Source organism: Balaenoptera acutorostrata, chromosome 1, assembly GCF_949987535.1.
Source record: "Balaenoptera acutorostrata chromosome 1, mBalAcu1.1, whole genome shotgun sequence".
NCBI classification, from domain to species: Eukaryota; Metazoa; Chordata; class Mammalia; order Artiodactyla; family Balaenopteridae; genus Balaenoptera; species Balaenoptera acutorostrata.
In genome coordinates, this window is record NC_080064.1 from 162,707,400 (window position 1) to 162,727,567 (window position 20,168).

A 20,168-nucleotide genomic window follows, 5' to 3' on the forward strand; every position below is an offset into this window, starting at 1 on the left:
ACAGGCCTGCTCCTGAAACTATTCAAACTTTCCAGCATCTAGTGTTCACTAAAGGATGGCAGAATTGAAGCCTCTGAGCAAAGCCTAGATATGTTAGCTGCCAGCAGATTACTTTCCTCTCATCTTGCTTGAAAATTTAAGATAACTGTCCTTTATGATTAAAGCCTTACCATTGCTGGCTCACAACCTCAATAAACTGCACTGACACACATAAGGGTATAAAATGCAAATACAAAAAAAAAAAAAACAAGTAGCAAAAAACACTACTGACAGTTTAATGTTCATAGGTATTATTTCAATTGGTCACTGAAGAAGAGTATTTATCTTCATTCAGCACTAAGGACAAAATACATGGACTTTTACAATCTTTATAAGGGGAAAGGTTGCTTAGTAGACTTCAGGTTTAATGGTGAAGACTAGAAAATAATCATACCTAGGAGGTTAGTAAGTAACAACCCTCAAAGCTTATCATTAAAGGTCAAGTACCTGTTGAAATCCTGCCCCCACCCAATGACTCTTCCCACTGTGCCCACTGCCTCTGATTTTAACCCATTAAAAGAATAAAGCTGGAGAGAGCGAGAGTACGAAGTGCGGCAACCCGAGTCATGGCAGGACAGGCATTTAGAAAGTTTCTTCCCCTCTTTGACCGAGTATTAGTTGAAAGAAGTGCACCCGAAGTTGTACCCAAAGGAGGCATTATGCTTCCAGAAAAATCGCAAGGAAAAGTATTGCAAGCAATGGTAGTAGCTGTTGGATCAGGCTCTAAAGGAAAGGGTGGAGAGATTCAACCAGTTAGTGTGAAAGTTGGAGATAAAGTTCTTCTCCCAGAATATGGAGGCACCAAAGTAGTTCTAGATGACAAGGATTCTTTCTTATTTAGAGATGGTGACATTCTTGGAAAATATGTCGACGAAAATAAGTCACTATTGAAATGGCATCACGTGAAGCTGCCCGTTCCCCCAATGGCATCACGTGAAGCTGCCACTGAAGTTCTGAAATCTTTCATCCTGTAAATAATTTCCGTGTTTCTTTTATAAGAAAGTAATGATATCCAAACTAATGATATTCAGTGTCTCTGAAATTTAGTTTTCTCTGTATTGATTTAAACATTCCCAAATAAAAGTATATAAATGAAAAAAAAAAAAAAGAGAATAAAGCTGAAGTTCACTTTTTTCTTCCCCCTTTTCACAAGTTTTGGATACGTTTATTAAGAATCAATGACTTTAACTGAAAAGTCTGTAATACTCCATCTATGTTGCACATTAATGGACAATATGGTAGGGTGAGTGGTTTGAATAGAATTCATACTCCAGGCCTTAGTAGAAAAGTATAATATTCTAATTATAGGTATAATCCAAAATATTGTCTGAATTAATATCGTTAATTATATTGAATTAAACTTCAAACTCAGAACCTATATTCAAAGAATAAATCTAAGTTTGAGTAGACTGACCACAAATCTATTTCCTCTCCCCCTTCTTTCAGATATCATCTCAGTAGAATTAAAGGCATTTTTTAAAAAAGCTATACATAAGACAGGATAAACAGCAGATGATTTTTAATGTTTGAAAGGTGAAAAGACTAGATAAAGGAGTGGTAACTGACATGGCAGAACAGAGGAAGCACAACCTTGGTACCTACAGAGAGTGACTAGGACAGGAACAAGAAAACCAGTTTGTCTTACGGAACCCAAGGCAGGCTCAGAGTTCAGAGGCGTGGTCCCCAAATCCTTGCAGTGAGGCCCATCAGTTAACGAGTTGTCCAAGTGATGCTTCCAATTAGATCTTAACAGACAGCCAAGGACCATCACTCGTTTGAGGGAAGCCCCCAACAAGTAAGAGATCAAAACAGGAAGAAGGAATGGGACTTCCCTGGTGGCGCAGTGGTTAAGAATCCGCCTGCCAATGCAGGGGACACGGGTTCGAGCCCTGGCCCAGAAAGATCCCACATACCACAGAGCAACTGAGCCCATGCGCCACAACTACTGAGCCTGCGCTCTAGAGCCCATGAGCCACAACTACTGAAGCCCACACGCCCTAGAGCCTGTGCTCCGCACCAAGAGAAGCCACTGCAATGAGAAGCCCACGCACCCAACAAAGAGTAGGCCCAGCTCACCGCAACCAGAGAAAGCCCACGTGCAGAAACCAAGACCCAATGCAGCCAAAAAATAAATAAATAAAATAAAATATAAGGATGCTTTTAAAAAAAACAAAACAAAACAGGAAGAAGGAATTGATGGGAGTGATAAAAACTCAGGAGCAAATGAAAACTTGAAATTGCATCAGTGAAAAAAAGAATGACAGGATATAAGAGAACTCTATAAATTGAAAATAAGGTAGACAAAACAATATATTCAATAGAAGGATTAGAGCACAGTCAAGGAAATCTCCAGGAAGCAGGACAAAAAGACAAAATGCAAAGCAGGAGGGGAAAAAAGTTACCGATCTGGTAAGTCTAAGACTTCCAACATCCGAATAATAGGAACCTGGAAGAAAAAAACAGAATATCAAAGAAACACACAAAAAAGGTCTATACCAAACCAAATTATGAAATTTCAAAATCCCAGGGAGAGGGAAGGTACTAAAAGGTTCCCGAGAAGGAAGGGATGGGGGGAAATGACTAAAATCGGTAATGTACAATGTACCATACAATGTCAACAGGTTTAAGAGCAACAGTGTAAATGAGAAGATGAGAGGGAAGTGTCTTTAGAACTGCAAAAATTAGTTTCAACTGAGAATTCTATACTTTCTCAAATAGAAGGAGTTTCAGAGAGGCTAGATCTCTATAAACTTTCTGCCCATGTGCCCTTTTCCCACGAAAATGTGCTCCAGTAAAACAAGGAAGTATAACAAGACAAGAGGGAAACAGAATCTAGGACATAGGGGATCCAACATAAGAGAGCAGAGATATGTGAGATCCCAGATGACTTCACACAGATATCCCAGGAAAAGAGGCATAGAGCAGGCCTAGGGGAACACTAGTCTATATGGGAGTAGGAAGACAAAAGATCGGGGAAAAGTGTCTCCAAGAAAAAAATGGAACAGATGTGGCTTAGTAGACGGAAAATATTTTTGATAGGCATGTGACAAATGTTCAAACATTTGGGGAAAAAAATAGCTGTTAGAAAACAGGCAAGTGAATATAGTCAGGAAATTAATTCCACAGAAAAAATGAAGAATGTGAAAGCAGGGAGACCGGGCAGGGAGCTACTTACTGCATGTGGCTGTGTGAGATCACGTTGGCTAGGAAAAGGGGGTTGGGTTATCCTAGAGAAGTGCAGAAGGGCTCCAATTTCATTAATATTGAAGAAGAAGAATGAAGGGTGTGCAAGGAGGAGGCACAGTCAGAGAACTATATGGCTCAGCAGTGCACAATATTTGCAGAGTCGTAGTAATGTAAACATTGATTCTGATGTAATAAAAACTGATACATGTTGAGGGAACACAGGGAGGGAAATAACGTCATGGTGGACCGAAGAAGCTAAGCTTTCACCTGCTATGACAAGAAGTCAATGGACAGTGCTAAAAATTAACTTACCTGTTATACTTTTATTACTTTGGTTAAAAAATAAGATCAAAAAAATAAGGCAAAAGAATTTAAGGCAGATCTTTATACTACAACCGTATTAGTGAAATTTAACTGAAATGTCAGAACCCTTAAAAAATGGGCACTACTAAGTCAAAGACTTTCCTGAATACATTTGATAATTAGGAAAATAGAGATTTAGAAAATCTACCAAAAAGAGGTCCATGCTAACAGTATTGGATCCATCATATTTTTAGGAATCATGGCAGACATATTTTTAATTCAAACTATTAATTTCTTAACTTTTCAACTGTTTACTTACATGGTTTAAAGGGTTGCTCTTCGTCTTTTCCCGCACTAAGAATAAAAAAAATTAACTGATGAATTCTGATACAAATGCCATAGAAAAATAAAAGTAGTCACTAATTATTTGACGGATTACCAATAACACAATGAGATAAAATTCCATTCTATTTTTTAAAATAATTTCCAACAAAATATATAATTTAAATCACCCAGCAAGATGAGTCCTATAAATAAAATCTAAAAACTTAGTTTCACTTTTTTGACCTAATAGATATTCTGTATTAGGTACAAATGAAAGACTCCCCATTTACAAAAGAAAAGGACAAAGCAAATTAGGCCAGGTGAGAAACTTAGCTAATAAAAAAATTTACCTGCTGCATAGCTGAACTACTAGCCAGGAGTATTTTCTAATTCTTCATTTACACACAGCTTACTTTAATTACCACCATCTACAGATGACAACTCTAAGAACCAGTTTCTGGCCAGGCACTCATCTCCGAACGCACCAGTATCTCTGGAAGCATCCTGAACCACTTAATGGTAACCTACTCAAATACCTTACTGAAAAAATACACAACTGGAAAGTAACCTATGTTAAACGTAAATTTTAAAATGAGTGTGCTGACCTAAATGAACATATCTACAGCACACAAAACTGTTTTGCTCCAACAAAGGCCAGAAGAATAAAAGCCTGAAGAGGGTCTTAGGCCACACTCTTGCTCACATTGCCTCCTTTAACTCCAGACAGGCATCACAGGCACGGATTCCTTAAGGCTGAAGAGAGAGACAGGCATGGGACAGCTTTTCTTTTACTGTCTCCAGAGCCCCTCTACATGTGAGCAGCTCATGGCTCTGGAAGAAACTGAGAAATAGAGCAATCCTAACCAGAAATGAGTGGCTCAAGTACACACACTAGAAAAATGCAAGTTAGAAACCCCAGGAGCTTCCAGGTTGGTGAACACGTAGTACCCTTGCAGGGGGCATCAAAGCTCTGTGCCCTGTCCCCATGCCTGGCCCTATGCATCTCTTCCATCTGGCTGTTCCTGAGTTATATCCTTTTATAAAAACCAGTGATCTAACGGAAAAAAACAAAAAGCAAAACAACAACAACAAAAAACCAAACCTCCGTTTTTTATTGTGCTGCTTCACTTTAAATATTATGGAATGTTCACTTCTTGTATTCCTGCTCTCGTAATCAACTGAAAAACTTGGTCACGTATGGCTCTTTAGCAAATAAACTAGGATTTAACATAACATTAAGGAAGACAGGCAGGCAAGCAGGAGTGCAAAAAATTCTACGGTTCTGATTCTCATCTTAAAACAAGGAGGACACAGGAAATTTATCTGAGTTTCACATGCTGAGGATAATCTTCTGGAAAACCCCATATGGCATGTTGCTCTTATTACCCTGGCACAGCACTACATTAGGATGAGAAAGTTTTGAATAGCTTAAAAGTTCTGAGTAGCAGAAATCTGGATGTGAGATAGGCTCGTCTGGTTGAACACTGTGTAAAACAGGGCCAGAATCACAAGGCTCAATTCCCATATATAACAACTGATTTTTCTGATTTGATCAAATGAAAACCTAACTGTGACCTAAACCCTATCATTTGTCTTTAACATATGTGCTCTTCGGAGCAAGGGGAAAAGGACAAAGTAGCATGCAGAAATAGACCACATCTAAATCATGTGGCCAGTTGACTATGTTGATAAAGAGGTGGCAAAATGTATAAACAGATAGTCTAAGTGTTCTCCTCCCTAAAACACTGACAACTAAAGGAAACTGTATCATCAACATATTAAAATAAGACAAGTGAATACATAAAAAAAGTGAAACATTTAAACCACTGTAAGAGTTTTTCTAAATACCTCCTATAATACACAAAACAAAAACAGTTTTCACTCTTTTTCTCAGGGAAAAAAAAGCATTGCCTTACCCTCTGTTTGAGATTTGCTCAGACAAACTGTGCTTGACCTTGGGTGGTCAGAAGGGTTTGGTTCCAAAGCTAAGTCTGTATAGGAAGAAGAGAAAAAGGTGTGGTGATTTAGTTGAGTAGAAAAATACATGATTTTAAAGATAGCTACACATTGATTGAAACCACTTTTAATAGTCTTGAGAAGAGCTTTTAGTAATGACAAAAAGGCAATTTTAGTAAAGGCACAATATAAAAATCCTATTGGGAAACAGCAAAATTGTAGAAACTCTCCATACATGTGGAATAAAACCATGGCTATGTCTTAGACTTCTTTAACTTGCACCTAAATCATCTATGCCATTTTTAGATGAATCATATATGTGACTCCCCTCCTATTTATCAATTAAAAATTCAGTCACCCTCTTTTAAAGCTGATATTACTAGCACATTCCAGGAACAGTCTCAAGAAGCAAGTTATGCTGTGGCCAACTACTGTCAGATACCAGCTCAATATATCAAATATGCCAAAACGAAGTGAGTTGCTTTTGGCAAATGTTCTTCAGACAATCAAATGGCTAATTCTAACTCCATTCAACAAATGAACTCATCTAATTGGCTGTGGTTTATCTGGGGGCTATTCATCATGGCAGATTTAAGAGGACTACATAAAAGTTCAATGTTCTAATCTATAGGAACACTTCCATGATAGTGATTTTTAACTTTGCCCTCTATTTCCAAAGCTAAACTCACTTCTTCATTCCACGCTGCGTGATTAATTTGGGGCTTCAATAAGAGTACTTTCTGGAGCAGATCATAGGGCTACTAGAAAAAAATTTTGGCCACACCTACACGAAAAGGTGGGTCTGCCTGTAGCCCACCTTGCACCAAGGTGGGATAGCGTCTTCTATTTAGGCAGAAATACAAAACAAGCACAAGCTACCACACAGGATAGTAAGGTTGTTGTTTAAAACAAACAAACAAACATAAAAGCCCTATGACACTTCCTCAGCAAAGTCCATCTCAAACCATTTAACCAATCTTTTAAGAAACTGGACCAAGATTCAGATAAAGAGTAATGGTTAAGGCAATTATTTCCCAAACCACATAATAACTGATCTGTTTTTGAAAGATGGCTTTGATGGTCAAAGTGAAATACAAATATATCCCTGCCTCTGAGAGAATCCAAAGAATACACACATTGATATATTAAAAACTAATTAGTCTAGTAGTGAATTCTGTCTAACCCAGCATTCCACAAATGTATCTACCTAGAATCCCCTTTTCCCACCCAGAAAGAATTTTGCACGAACAGTAATTTTGGACTTCCCGTTTTAACAGGAATCTGAGCCATCCATTTTAATGTCATTGCCAGCACTAGTAATTTACAGAGCTAAACCAACTGCTTTGTTCTTCATGAAAATTCCTTCACTGAATTTGAAGTTTATCAAGCTGCTTTTGGAGAAAATATTCTATTCAACATTTTTATGTAAAAGACCCATAGAATTATTTTAAAGTTTTTTTCTCCTACATATTTGAAAAACTAAGACAATGGGAAAATAAATTATTTCAGCTGTACACAAAATGGCAGGCAGAGACTTTCACAGCTGCCTCTAACCTATAGCTTCCGAAAGAATTCATGACTACTTACCTATACCAAAAAGAAAGTAAATAGACTACATTTGAATCTAAAAAATAAGCAGAAATGTTTGCAAAGTAGCTGTATTATTTATCAGTGTCTATGGCATGGTAAAACTTAACAATTTTCAATGGAATTCCAGGAAAATTAAGTGCCAGAATCAAAGAGAAGCAAGCTTTAACACACACACACACACACACACACACACACACACACACACACACACACACACACACACCGCCAAACCAAGATGTGCTACTACAGATCTAAATACAAAAATCAAGAAGGCTGGGATAAAAGAAATGACAACATGCAAAAAAAAAAAGTAAACTTAGCCCAAGTGACCAGAAAAAAGCTGGCACTCTCCCTACTCTATCCTAGGGGGTTCAAAGGTAGGCACAGGACCCAGGACCGGCCAATCAATCACAGCTGTCCTGGGACTTCCCAAGAAAAGAGAAAGGCAGAACTGTACTCTAGGATCCTTAGCTAGTCTTGAGCTGCTGGACACTCCCCTTGCTATCATGAGGGGAAAGGCTTTTCAGGAGACATCAACAGAGGAGAGCAGAACTGAGGAGATCATTTAACTCCTGGGTCAAGTAGTGCTTAACTCTGTGATGTTCTTTTAACTTGCAGCTGAAGGAGACCTGGTTAATCAGCAGTACTGATGATCACACTAAAGGTGGGGAAAGGTAAAAGTCACTTGCTCATTCCTTTAACAAATATCATGAACAAAAATCTGCATGAGACAAAACGATGCTCTGTTTAAAAATTACACACAACCATTCACAATCATTAACACACAATGATTCACAACCGTTACTTTTAGTTGCTTTTCTTATACGTTAAAAAAAGCTCTAATTAGTGTACAATTTATGTCTTCTTGTTACTAACAAGCGCTCTCCACCCCACTGTTGCATATTTATTGTCTAATGAATACACACTGGCCCGTCAAGTGTTATTCCTATACTGGACTTAGCCAATCCCCTATTGCTGGGGATTGGTGCTTACAAAGTTCTATTCTTAAAATATTAGGAGGAAAATCTTCATGTACATAGTTTTTTAAAATAATGGTTTTATCTCCTTAGCAAAGATCTTCGGAAGTGGAATGACTAAGCCAAAAGGTTAGATCACTTTCACGGCTCCATGTACAATGCTAAATTGCTTCCTAAAGAAGGTGGGGGGCACATTAGGGTATAATGCTACCAATCATCACATTTTGAGTTCCTACCCTTGCTTTGGATACTTGAAAAAAAAAAAATTCCTACTGATATGAATGAGGAACCTCACTGTAGATCTAATTTGTATTTCTTTTGATTACACAGTTTGACCATTTTCCCACAGTTATCAGTGTCATTTCCACTTTGGTGAGTTGGCCTATCATTTGAATGTACTGTAAACACCAGGGCCCTACTGCTGTCAGTTTGCATGAGGTTTTCAGAAAATATTAATCTTTTGTTTATAGCCTATATAACTAACAATTTTCTATATAACTTGCACTTTTTGCTACTGAAAAATACCACATCACTATCTTATAGAATGGACATGTGAGCCATTAGACAGTAAACTCATACATACACACAATATTTCTGCACTTCCCATTAACTATCTTCCCAAGAGCCTAAGGAGACTATGATAAAACCTACCACACTCTTCACTATCACAAAGGTAAGACTGCCGACTATTAAGCAAAGCTTTACCACCCACCATCCCTCTCATCCCTCTCCCCACCACATGCACACACAGTAATTTAGAGACTTCAGGAAATTACTGTGCATTCAGGAAATTACATGGATTCTTCTGAAAGTTATTTCTTTAGAAACCTCTAAGAATGTTTTACCCAGGAGAAATATTCTTGAGCTCATGATTAGGGGTTATGATTAAAACTGTATTTTAAGACCCATCATTTTTGTATTATCAATTTAAATTGCAACTTATTTGACAGCATGATAGGTCGATGTAGAAAAAGTATGATTAAAAAAAAATGAAACTCGGTCTTAATGTAAACATTCCTCAGAGGAAACCTGTAAAACACCACCGACACTGAATACTGTTTTTCCTCCAATCTAAGATTCTACCAGTTGTTAAGATCCATCTCAATTGCAGTTGTTAAAAGTGTGAAAACATAGGCAACTTAGAACAAATGAAATGCATTACTGAAGGCTAAAAGTGTTAAAACTATGCTATCAAACTGTCGATAAATGATTTTTCCTTGTTAAAATATTAGAGGGAGAGGGAAGTGACCAAGAAAGCATCTGACAGAAGCAGCATATTTCAGAAAGCGATTAATATCAACATATTGATTTCAATAGATTCCAAAGAAACAGGCGACGTCAGCAGTTTCTGGGCAACTGCTGAGCACCAGTTTACTTAACGGTAACCACTGCGTTTACTGACCTGCCCGAGCATCCCTACAGTGCACAGTGTAGTAGCTTTATGGCTCATGATACAAACATTACAATCTTTACAATTACCATGTAAACTGATGATTTCATCTCTTTGAGTCCACACTTGCCACCGCAGTCAGGGAGTTCCTGCCAGCCAGCCCTGAGCTGGGCTGCCTCACCAGCGGGTACACAGCAGGCTCCTGCACCTGCCAGGCTACTGCTCACCCAAGCCTTGATCCTGCTTTCCTAGCTTCTGACAATCCTGGCTTCCAAACTTCCCAGCTCTGGTTTCCAACTGCTTCTGTACCTGCCTCTACCCTGGTTCTCAGTTTTGCCTTATTTTAATCCTCAATCAGTGTTACAGTGATCATGACTGAGAGGTGACACATAGGTAAGTACACCTGGCTTTATATATTTCTAAAGAGTACTTTACTCAGTTTCTTGGACTTTTAAGAACCTTTCTGGGTTGCAAGTTACCTTCATTTCATTTCACGTTATGCAGTGTTACTGTTTTAACTCTTAAGTTTTATTACTTTCATACACTAAACCAACAACAACAAAAAAGGGTGAGAAAAAAGGTAGTATTCCAAAGAAGCTCACATAATGTCAACAATAAATTCTGTTCCTATATGCCATGCATTTGGAATTTACAGTCCTACTCTCTATCAATACTCATTTTTAAAACCTTGGACAACTCAATTTATACCTAAGAGAAGAATTCCTACACTACCTAACTCAGAACATGGTGAGAATCAAATGAAATGCAAGAGCAATCTATATACTACAGCCTATTTTAGACCCTTATTAATATCGCTTTTTTGTTCAAGCCACTGTTGGCTCTCACCTGAGCCACCGCACCAGCCTCCTAACTGGTCTCCCTCTCTGCTTCCTTCCACCCTTACAGTCTATTCTCACACAGTAGCTGGTCTGATCTCCCTCCACCCTCTCTACCCCCCTTCCCTTTTTCTAAGAATTAACATCATTCCCCTGCATAGAATCCTTCAATGGTTTCCCATGACAATTAGACTAAAATTCATATTTTTCTGTCAAGGCCCACTAGGCATACAAGGTCTTAATCCCCCATATTCCTCCTGGCATTCATTCACTCAGCTGCAGCCACCCATCTTTCTGTCCTTGGCACGCATCAAGCATATTCCCTTCTTAGGAACTGCACAGAAGCCTCTTCTCCCACAGCCTCACATGGCTCTCTTAGGACTGCTCATGGGTCGCTTAAGGAGAGAAGCTGTCTTTAACCACCCCTTGTAAAACTGTCCTCCTCCCCAGCCCATTACACCTTCATTTTCTTTCTTAGTGTTCTCACCTGATGTTATTCTTGTGTCGTCAGCCCCCAGGCACCTCTAGAAAGTAAGGACCTGAGTTAGGATACGGGTTTTGTCTTGTCTAACCACTGTTTGTCCTGCCTCTGGAATGGTGCCTAATAATCATGTTTCAGTGTACCCAAAACCAGTTAAGTTTCTCCCAATTTTCCCACATCATCTAAGATTTCTTCTAATGCTGTCTTTTGATGTGTTTGTCACCTAAGACCAGAGTTAATTTCAGATCTCTTAGAGTAGTAGTTTAGTTACTCAGAATCAAAGACACAAGACAGGTTACCAAGAACCACGAAAACCTAAAAGAGGAAATCTAATGTTCAGTGAAAAATCAATGGTAACTTTAATTTGGGAAAAGAACATTTAATGTTAAAATACCTTTACTACAAAATGACTCACCCTATGAATTTAATGAAGTCGTAAGACAAAGTGTACAATCAGAATGCTATAGGGAAGTATCAATACAATGCATCAGTTTTTATCTGTGTCCCCTGAATAAAGCATTATAATGGGATTATAAAAGATGCTCAACCATAAAGGCTGGGTAAATGAATTATGCTCCAATCATTCGATGGCACAGTAAACAGTTGGTAAAAGGCAGGCTGTAGAGCTATGCGCAGTTGCATGGAAATACATCACCCTGGAGCACTCTCTAGGTGTCAGCACAGTTCCAGGAGCTTCATGTCGTTACTTTTCTTTATAACAAAAAGTTACAAAGTGGCACAGAAAGAACAATCCCATCTTTGTAAAATAAACACAATGTTATGTTTATATGCATACAAAAGGTTCAGGAAGAATCAACACCAAAATAGTAATAAAAATTCTGGATATTCTGAGTGTGAGTGAAGGACTTTTCTGTGTTTTCTAAATCTTTTACATCAAATGTTTATTAATACTGTCACCAAAAAAAGGAAAGATCTGTCGCTCAGAGGTTTTTCCACATCATATTGCCAATTCCTTCCCTACCCACTCTTCAGGGGGATGGGAGGTAGGGGTCACTTGAGAGAGCACCTTTCACCAGAAAATTAGCAAAGCTCCTAAGGTCAGAACATAAAGGCTGTATGAAAAGTTGATGAATAAAAATAAAATCAGATAATAGGACCGTAGCATCTTATTTTCTATTATGACACTACCATCAGTTATATTAGATATACTGTTAAAGACAAAGTAGTAAACAATTCTTTTGAGTCTATCTGAAATCTATACTACGTTCTTAGGAGTTACTTTTTTGAGATGGCTTGAAGAAATCATGTTCTTCTCCAATGTTTCTGAAGAACAAGACAGAGCATCATTTATGTACGATTTTCTCTAAGTAACCAAATAATTCTTCACTGTAGAAAAGCCAAAATGTTTTATATCTGAGTAGGTATTTCTCAGTTTCCAGGGAAACTGATACAAAATTGTCTGAAATAAAGACATTAAGAGCAAACTTCCAATGTGCCTGTGCTTTATATTTGGTGTTCTGACCTTGTTTCTATGGAAACTTAATTAATAGGCAAATGCTGAAATTGAGGTTTCTCTTATCACTTTATTGAATGCCCCCCCAAAAAGACAAATTGAAATGAAATTTTAACAATCATGTTAAACATAAAAAGGTAAATTCTGTACTCATGAACTCTATTTTTCCAGTTCCTGATTTAGCACTCCTTCCTTATCATACATAGTCGTATGCTAAATGCTTAGTACCTTACCTGCCCGCTTACCAGCTTCCCCTAATGTCCCTCTGTCCAGGGCATTCTCGGCTTCAATTGGATTTCACCAGAACAAACTCTTTAAATTATATCAACGTGTTTACCTGACTGATAAATTTAGGCTATTTCATGACTTCTACTTTTATTCATATCCATTGCAATGTATGTACAGACAGAGAATGGAGAGGTAAATGTTGCTTCTGAGTTGTGTACAATAAACTGGAATGGCAATAATCAAAACTGGAGTATGCTGAGATAGGCCTAACTTATGGATAAATTATAAAATATAAGGTGCACTCTAAACAGTTTCTTAAGCATCCCAAGAACTGAATTTGGCATATCTACCACCTCCCAAGTCTGTCTCTTTTGTTCAGTAGCTGTGTTACACAGTCATTTCAGATCTCTAAGTCTTGGCTTCTTCATCGGCAACAGAGGGAGAATATATACGGGCCTTATTTGTAGATGGAAGGGCCAAGTGAAATACACAAGAAAATGCATTGTAAATCTTAAAAGAATTCTATAAAGGTCCAATTTTCGTCTCTCATCCTACATTAGCCAACTACTAACTGTTTTTAAAAATCATTTAGAGGCTTACCTTATAGCAACAAGCAGAGCAGTTTTCACAAGTACTTACATGCTTTGTGTTTAAAGCTACAATTAATTCACATAATTTGTTCATTCTTTCACAATATCTAACTATTCTGAAAAGGGAGTACTCTCCACTTACAAAGCCACGTCCATCATAAGGGTGAATCCACAGGCTTAATTATTCTAACTTTTAAAGAAATTAAATAAACCCAACTAAAATTTAAATAGAAGAGCTGTAAGACATTTCGTCTATGAAATAATGAAATAATCTCTGGCATTTAAATGAAACAAATGGGCCAGTGGGGCTTTAACATCTTTATGATACAATGTTTTATACTTCAAAGAACAGTCTTTATTAAAGTGCCACTATGCTACCCAGAAATTTTTTTTTTTAACCTAGAGTCATCCCTTTCCAAAATTCTAGAGGCAAAAATCAAACATTTCCTCTCTTCTCTCTCTCCTCTCCTCCCCGACAACACCCACCCCCAGCCACTTAGCCTTCAGAACTTTTACCTGAACATTCTTAAAGTTAAATAGTATTCTACTGGGGGGGGGGGCGGAGGAGGGAGCCATGGAGACATTTTTCTGCAGGATGGATGTGGTATGTTAACTCCCAAACCTTTATATTACAAATGACAATCTGAAGTTGTTTTTTCTCCTTTGAAACTTCTGTCCAGCAGTCTCAGGAACCACCTCACCGCTCCCTTAGAACAGGCAACGTGCAAAAGAAGTCGGTTAAGGCTGTGCAGCTGAAGACATACTTGTGTCAAAGTGGGAATTTAAAAGTAATCAGAACTCCATGGGGTCTCCTTTGGTAAAAAAAAAAAACCCAACAACTATTCTCTGCAGCCGTGGCAGTAACGTTTCACACCGTTCACAGTTATTTTAAGCCCCTCTCCCACCATTTTCTTTCCTATCGTGTTCAAATTATAGTTAGAAGAGATAAAGTAGCTTCTATCAGGGCGACTGAAAACATTAAAATCCAAAGAATTTTAGTTAAGAACACCATACTGACTCTGTCCATCTCTATTTTGAATTTAAATGACAAATCCTCTAATGTTTGTCTTAATTGTCTCGAGTATCAACTACCTTAACGAATAGAAGTCTATCATCAGGCCCTTACCTAGTTCCTTCGCTTAGGTACCATCTGGATAGGGAGACGGGATGGATACGCCGAAGTTAGAGTATTTAAGTTTTCATTAAGAAAAGAGAGAATACACCAGAAAGTCTCTGCTAAGTCCCACGAGATGTTAAATAGAACCACGAACAGGAAGGGCCGCGGATTAGAGGGTCTCAGGCCGGGCTGGGAAATGGGAACGGGGGAAAGAATTGGGCATTCGGGTAGGGAAGAGGGAAGGAGACTGGCCGGACGCGACTGGTAAAGAATAAGGGGTGGGGATGCCAAGCAGAGCCAGCCTTCGTCCCCGGTGCCCAGCCCTGGGAGAGCCAACTCCGGGCAAGAAGGAGCCCTAGGCGGCGTCTCCCTCCCGGGGGACCCTGGGGGCGGCGGAGGCCAGAGGTAAGCCCGAGAGCAGACGGCGCCGACCCCGCGAGGGGCGAGGCGCGCCCGCCGCTTCTTACCTTCGGGCATCTCCCGGTCGCTGATGTGCTGCAGGTGGTGGCCTTCGCCACCTGCGAAATCCAACTCGGCGGGTTCCACGGTAGCCGCCGCCGGAGCTACTGCCACCGCGTTCCCGGCCGCCGCCTTGTAGACCTCAAACTCGTAGTCCGGCTTCGCTGACCCCCTGCGCCGGCCCACCTTGGGGCTGGCATTGGGGCACAGGCAACAAGACAGCGAGTTCCCCATGGGGCGCCTTCACTCCTCGCCGCCGCCGCCTCCGCTCGTCCCCCGACTCCGCTGAGCTCAGAAGCCGCCCCCTCCCCCAACAATGGCGCGGCGGGCACTGGCAGCCCCGGGCTATGCCGGGGCTGTGCCGCACATGCAGACGCGACTTCGCCCGCCGCTCTCCTGTCCGCCCAGCCGCCGGGCCCCGGGCAGGGGCCCGGCCCCGGCCGCACCCCCGCCGCCGCCGCCTCCCCGGAGCCAACTAGTCTGTGAGGGCGGTGACCAGACCGGCTTATTTAAAAGGGGTGGGAACCAGACAAGCGCTGAGACGCGCAACCACTGCAGGGAGAGAGCGCAGCCGGAGCTCCTCCTCCTTCCGCCGCCGCCTCCCAACTGAAAGTAGCTGGCTCGGCTGGCCCTTGCCTACCGGAATGTGTCCTTCGGTCACCTGGTTACGACGGACCAATCACGACCAGAGTTCCCTCAGAGCGCAGGCATGTGACTCACAATGCCCCGCCCCCGCCCGCGGCTGCCCCGCCCCCCAAGCGGCGCGCCCCGGACTCTGGTTTCCATTCATCTCTCGCGCTCCGAGCTTTCCGGTCCTGTGGGAAGCGCCGCGTTTGTTTTTTTTTTGGTTTTGTTTTTTTTTGTTTTTTTTTGTTTTTTTATACTGCAGGTTCTTATTAGGCATCAGTTTTATACACATCAGTGTATACATGTCAATCCCAATCACCCAATTCAGCACACCACCATCCCCACCTCACCGCAGTTTTCCCCCCTTGGTGTCCATATGTCCATTCTCTACATCTGAGTCTCAACTTCTGCCCTGCAAACTGGCTCATCTGTACCATTTTTCTAGGTTCCACATACATGCATTAATATACGATATTTGTTTTTCTCTTTCTGACTTACTTCACTCTGTATGACAGTCTCTAGATCCATCCACGTCTCAACAAATGACTCAATTTTGTTCCTTTTTATGGCTGAGTAATATTCCATTGTATATATGTACCACATCTTCTTTATCCATTCGTCTGTTGATGGGCATTTAGGTTGCTTCCATGACCTGGCTATTGTAAATAGTGCTGCAATGAACATTCGGGTGCATGTGTCCTTTTGAATTACGGTTTTCTCTGGGTATATGCCCAGTAGTGGGATTGCTGGGTCATATGGTAATTCTATTTTTAGTTTTTTAAGGAACCTCCATATTGTTCTCCATAGTGGCTGTATCAATTTACATTCCCACCAACAGTGCAAGAGGGTTCCCTTTTCTCCACACCCTCTCCAGCATTTGTTGTTTGTAGATTTTCTGATGATGCCCATTCTAACAGGAGTGAGGTGATACCTCATTGTAGTTTTGATTTGCATTTCTCTAATAATTAGTGATGTTGAGCATCTTTTCATGTGCTTCGTGGCCGTCTGTATGTCTTCTTTGGAGAAATGTCTATTTAGGTCTTCTGCCCATTTTTGGATTGGGGTGTTTGTTTCTTTGATATTGAGCTGAATGAGCTGTTTATATATTTTGGAGATTAATCCTTTGTCCGTTGATTCATTTGCAAATATTTTCTCCCATTCTGAGGGTTGTCTTTTTGTCTTGTTTATGGTTTCCTTTGCTGTGCAAAAGCTTTGAACTTTCATTAGGTCCCACTTGTTTATTTTTGTTTTTATTTCCATTACTCTAGGAGGTGGATCAAAAAAGATCTTGCTGTGATTTATGTCAAAGAGTGTTCTTCCTATGTTTTCCTCTAAGAGTTTTATAGTGTCCAGTCTTATATTTAGGTCTCTAATCCATTTTGAGTTTATTTTTGTGTATGGTGTTAGGGAGTATTCTAATTTCATTCTTTTACATGGAGCTGTCCAGTTTTCCCAGCACCACTTATTGAAGAGACTGTCTTTTCTCCATTGTATATCTTTGCCTCCTTTGTCATAGATTAGTTGACCATAGGTGCGTGGGTTAATCTCTGGGCTTTCTATCTTGTTCCATTGATCTATGTTTCTGTTTTTGTGCCAGTACCATATTGTCTTGATTACTGTAGCTTTGTAGTATAGTCTGAAGTCAGGGAGTCTGATTCCTCCAGCTCCATTTTTTTGCCTCAAGACTGCTTTGGCTATTCGGGGTCTTTTGTGTCTCCATACAAATTTTAAGATGATTTGTTCTAGCTCCGTAAAAAATGCCATTGGTAATTTGATAGGGATTGCATTGAATCTGTAGATTGCTTTGGGTAGTATACTCATTTTCACAATGTTGATTCTTCCAATCCAAGAACATGGTATATCTCTCCATCTGTTGGTATCATCTTTAATTTCTTTCATCAGTGTCTTATAGATTTCTGCATACAGGTCTTTTGTCTCCCTAGGTAGGTTTATTCCTAGGTATTTTATTCTTTTTGTTGCAATGGTAAATGGGAGTGTTTCCATAATTTCTCTTTCAGATTTTTCATCATTAGTGTATAGGAATGCAAGAGATTTCTGTGCATTAATTTTGTAACCTGCAACTTTACCATATTCATTAATTAGCTCTAGCAGTTTTCTGGTGGCAGTTTTAGGATTCTCTATGTATAGTATCATGTCATCCGCAAACAGTGACAGTTTTACTTCTTCTTTTCCAATTTGTATTCCTTTTATTTCTTTTTCTTCTCTGATTGCCTTGGCTAGGACTTCCAGAACTATGTTGAATAATAGTGGTGAGAGTGGACGTCCTTGTCTCGTTCCTGATCTTAGAGGAAATGCTTTCAGTTTTTCACCATTGAGAATGATGTTTGCTGTGGGTTTGTCATATATGGCCTTTATTATGTTGAGGTAGGTTCCCTCTATGCCCACTTTCTGGAGAGTTTTTATCAGAAATGGGTGTTGAATTTTGTCAAAAGCTTTTTCTGCATCTATTGAGATGATCATATGGTTTTTATTCTTCAATTTGTTAATATGGTGTATCACATTGATTGATTTGCGTATATTGAAGAATCCTTGCATCCCTGGGATAAATCCCACTTGATCGTGATGTATGATCCTTTTAATGTGTTGTTGGATTCTGTTTGCTAGTATTTTGTTGAGGATTTTTGCATCTATATTCATCAGTGATATTGGTCTGTAATTTTCTTTTTTTGTAGTGTCTTTGTCTGGTTTTGGTATCAGGGTGATGGTGGCCTCATAGAATGAGTTTGGGAGTGTTCCTTCTTCTGCAATTTTTTGGAAGAGTTTGAGAAGGATGGGTGTTAGCTCTTCTCTAAATGTTTGATAGAATTCACCTGTGAAGCCATCTGGTCCTGGACTTTTGTTTGTTGGAAGATTTTTAATCACAGTTTCAATTTCATTACTTGTGATTGGTCTGTTCATATTTTCTGTTTCTTCCTGATTCAGTCTTGGAAGGTTATACCTTTCTAAGAATTTGTCCATTTCTTCCAGGTTGTCCATTTTATTGGCATAAAGTTGCTTGTAGTAGTCTCTTAGGATGTTTTGTATTTCTGCGGTGTGTGTTGTAACTTCTCCTTTTTCGTTTCTGATTTTATTGATTTGAGTCCTCTCCCTCTTTTTCTTGATGAGTCTGGCTAATGGCTTATCAATTTTGTTTATCTTCTCAAAGAACCAACTTTTAGTTTTATTGATCTTTGCTATTGTTTTCTTTGTTTCTATTTCATTTATTTCTGCTCTGATCTTTATGATTTCTTTCCTTCTGCTAACTTTGGGTTTTGTTTGTTCTTCTTTCTCTAGTTTCTTTAGGTGTAAGGTTAGATTGTTTACTTGAGATTTTTCTTGTTTCTTTAGGTAGGCTTGTATAGCTATAAACTTCCCTCTTAGAACCGCTTTTGCTGCATCCCATAGGTTTTGGGTCGTCGTGTTTTCATTGTCATTTGTCTCTAGGTATTTTTTTTATTTCCTGTTTGATTTCTTCAGTGATCTCTTGGTTATTTAGTAACGTATTGTTTAGCCTCCATGTGTTTGTCTTTTTTACGTTTTTTTCCCTGTAATTCATTTCTAATCTCATAGCGTTGTGGTCAGAAAAGATGCTTGATATGATTTCAATTTTCTTAAATTTACTGAGGCTTGATTTGTGACCCAAGATGTGATCTATCCTGGAGAATGTTCCGTGCGCACTTGAGAAGAACGTGTAATCTGCCGTTTTTGGATGGAATGTCCTATATATATCAATTAAATCTATCTGGTCTATTGTGTCATTTAAAGCTTCTGTTTCCTTATTTATTTTCATTTTGGATGATCTGTCCATTGGTGTAAGTGAGGTGTTAAAGTCCCCCACTATGATTGTGTTACTGTCGATTTCCTCTTTTATAGCTGTTAGCAGTTGCCTTATGTATTGAGGTGCTCCTATGTTGGGTGCATATATATTTATAATTGTTATATCTTCTTCTTGGATTGATCCCTTGATCATTATGTAGTGTCCTTCCTTGTCTCTTGTAACATTCTTTATTTTAAAGTCTATTTTATCTGATATGAGTATAGCTACTCCAGCTTTCTTTTGATTTCCATTTGCATGGAATATCTTTTTCCATCCCCTCACTTTCAGTCTGTATGTGTCCCTAGGTCTGAAGTGGGTCTCTTGTAGACAGCATATATATGGGTCTTGTTTTTGTATCCATTCAGCCAGTCTATGTCTTTTGGTTGGGGCATTTAATCCATTCACGTTTAAGGTAATTATCGATATGTATGTTCCTATGACCATTTTCTTAATTGTTTTGGGTTTGTTTTTGTAGGTCCTTTTCTTCTCTTGTGTTTCCCACTTAGAGAAGTTCCTTTAGCATTTGTTGTAGAGCTGGTTTGGTGGTGCTGAATTCTCTTAGCTTTTGCTTGTCTGTAAAGCTTTTGATTTCTCCATCGAATCTAAATGAGATCCTTGCCGGGTAGAGTAATCTTGGTTGTAGGTTCTTCCCTTTCATCACTTTAAGTATATCATGCCACTCCCTTCTGGCTTGCAGAGTTTCTGCTGAGAAATCAGCTGTTAACCTTATGGGAGTTCCCTTGTATGTTATTTGTCGTTTTTCCCTTGCTGCTT

At 39.4% G+C, this 20,168-nt stretch overlaps 1 protein-coding gene across 11 annotated transcripts in view; it reads right to left on the minus strand.

The window, feature by feature from the left end:
* The window catches only part of LOC102998405 (cyclin-Y-like protein 1), a 292,469-nt gene that overhangs the window by 19,003 nt on the left and 253,298 nt on the right, over positions 1-20,168 (minus strand). For 6 of the 11 annotated variants that reach the window (XM_057541417.1, XM_057541408.1, XM_057541422.1 and 3 more), the window contains 2 exons: positions 5,769-5,843; positions 3,848-3,882 (listed from right to left, as the gene is read on the minus strand). In XM_057541417.1, the coding sequence (XP_057397400.1) occupies positions 3,848-3,882; positions 5,769-5,843 (110 nt within the window). Of the gene's footprint in view, positions 1-19; positions 1,899-2,441; positions 2,486-3,847; positions 3,883-5,768; positions 5,844-14,958; positions 15,333-20,168 lie in introns of those variants that run through there. The other 5 variants (XM_057541432.1, XM_057541427.1, XM_057541467.1 and 2 more) reach the window with 4 other exon arrangements.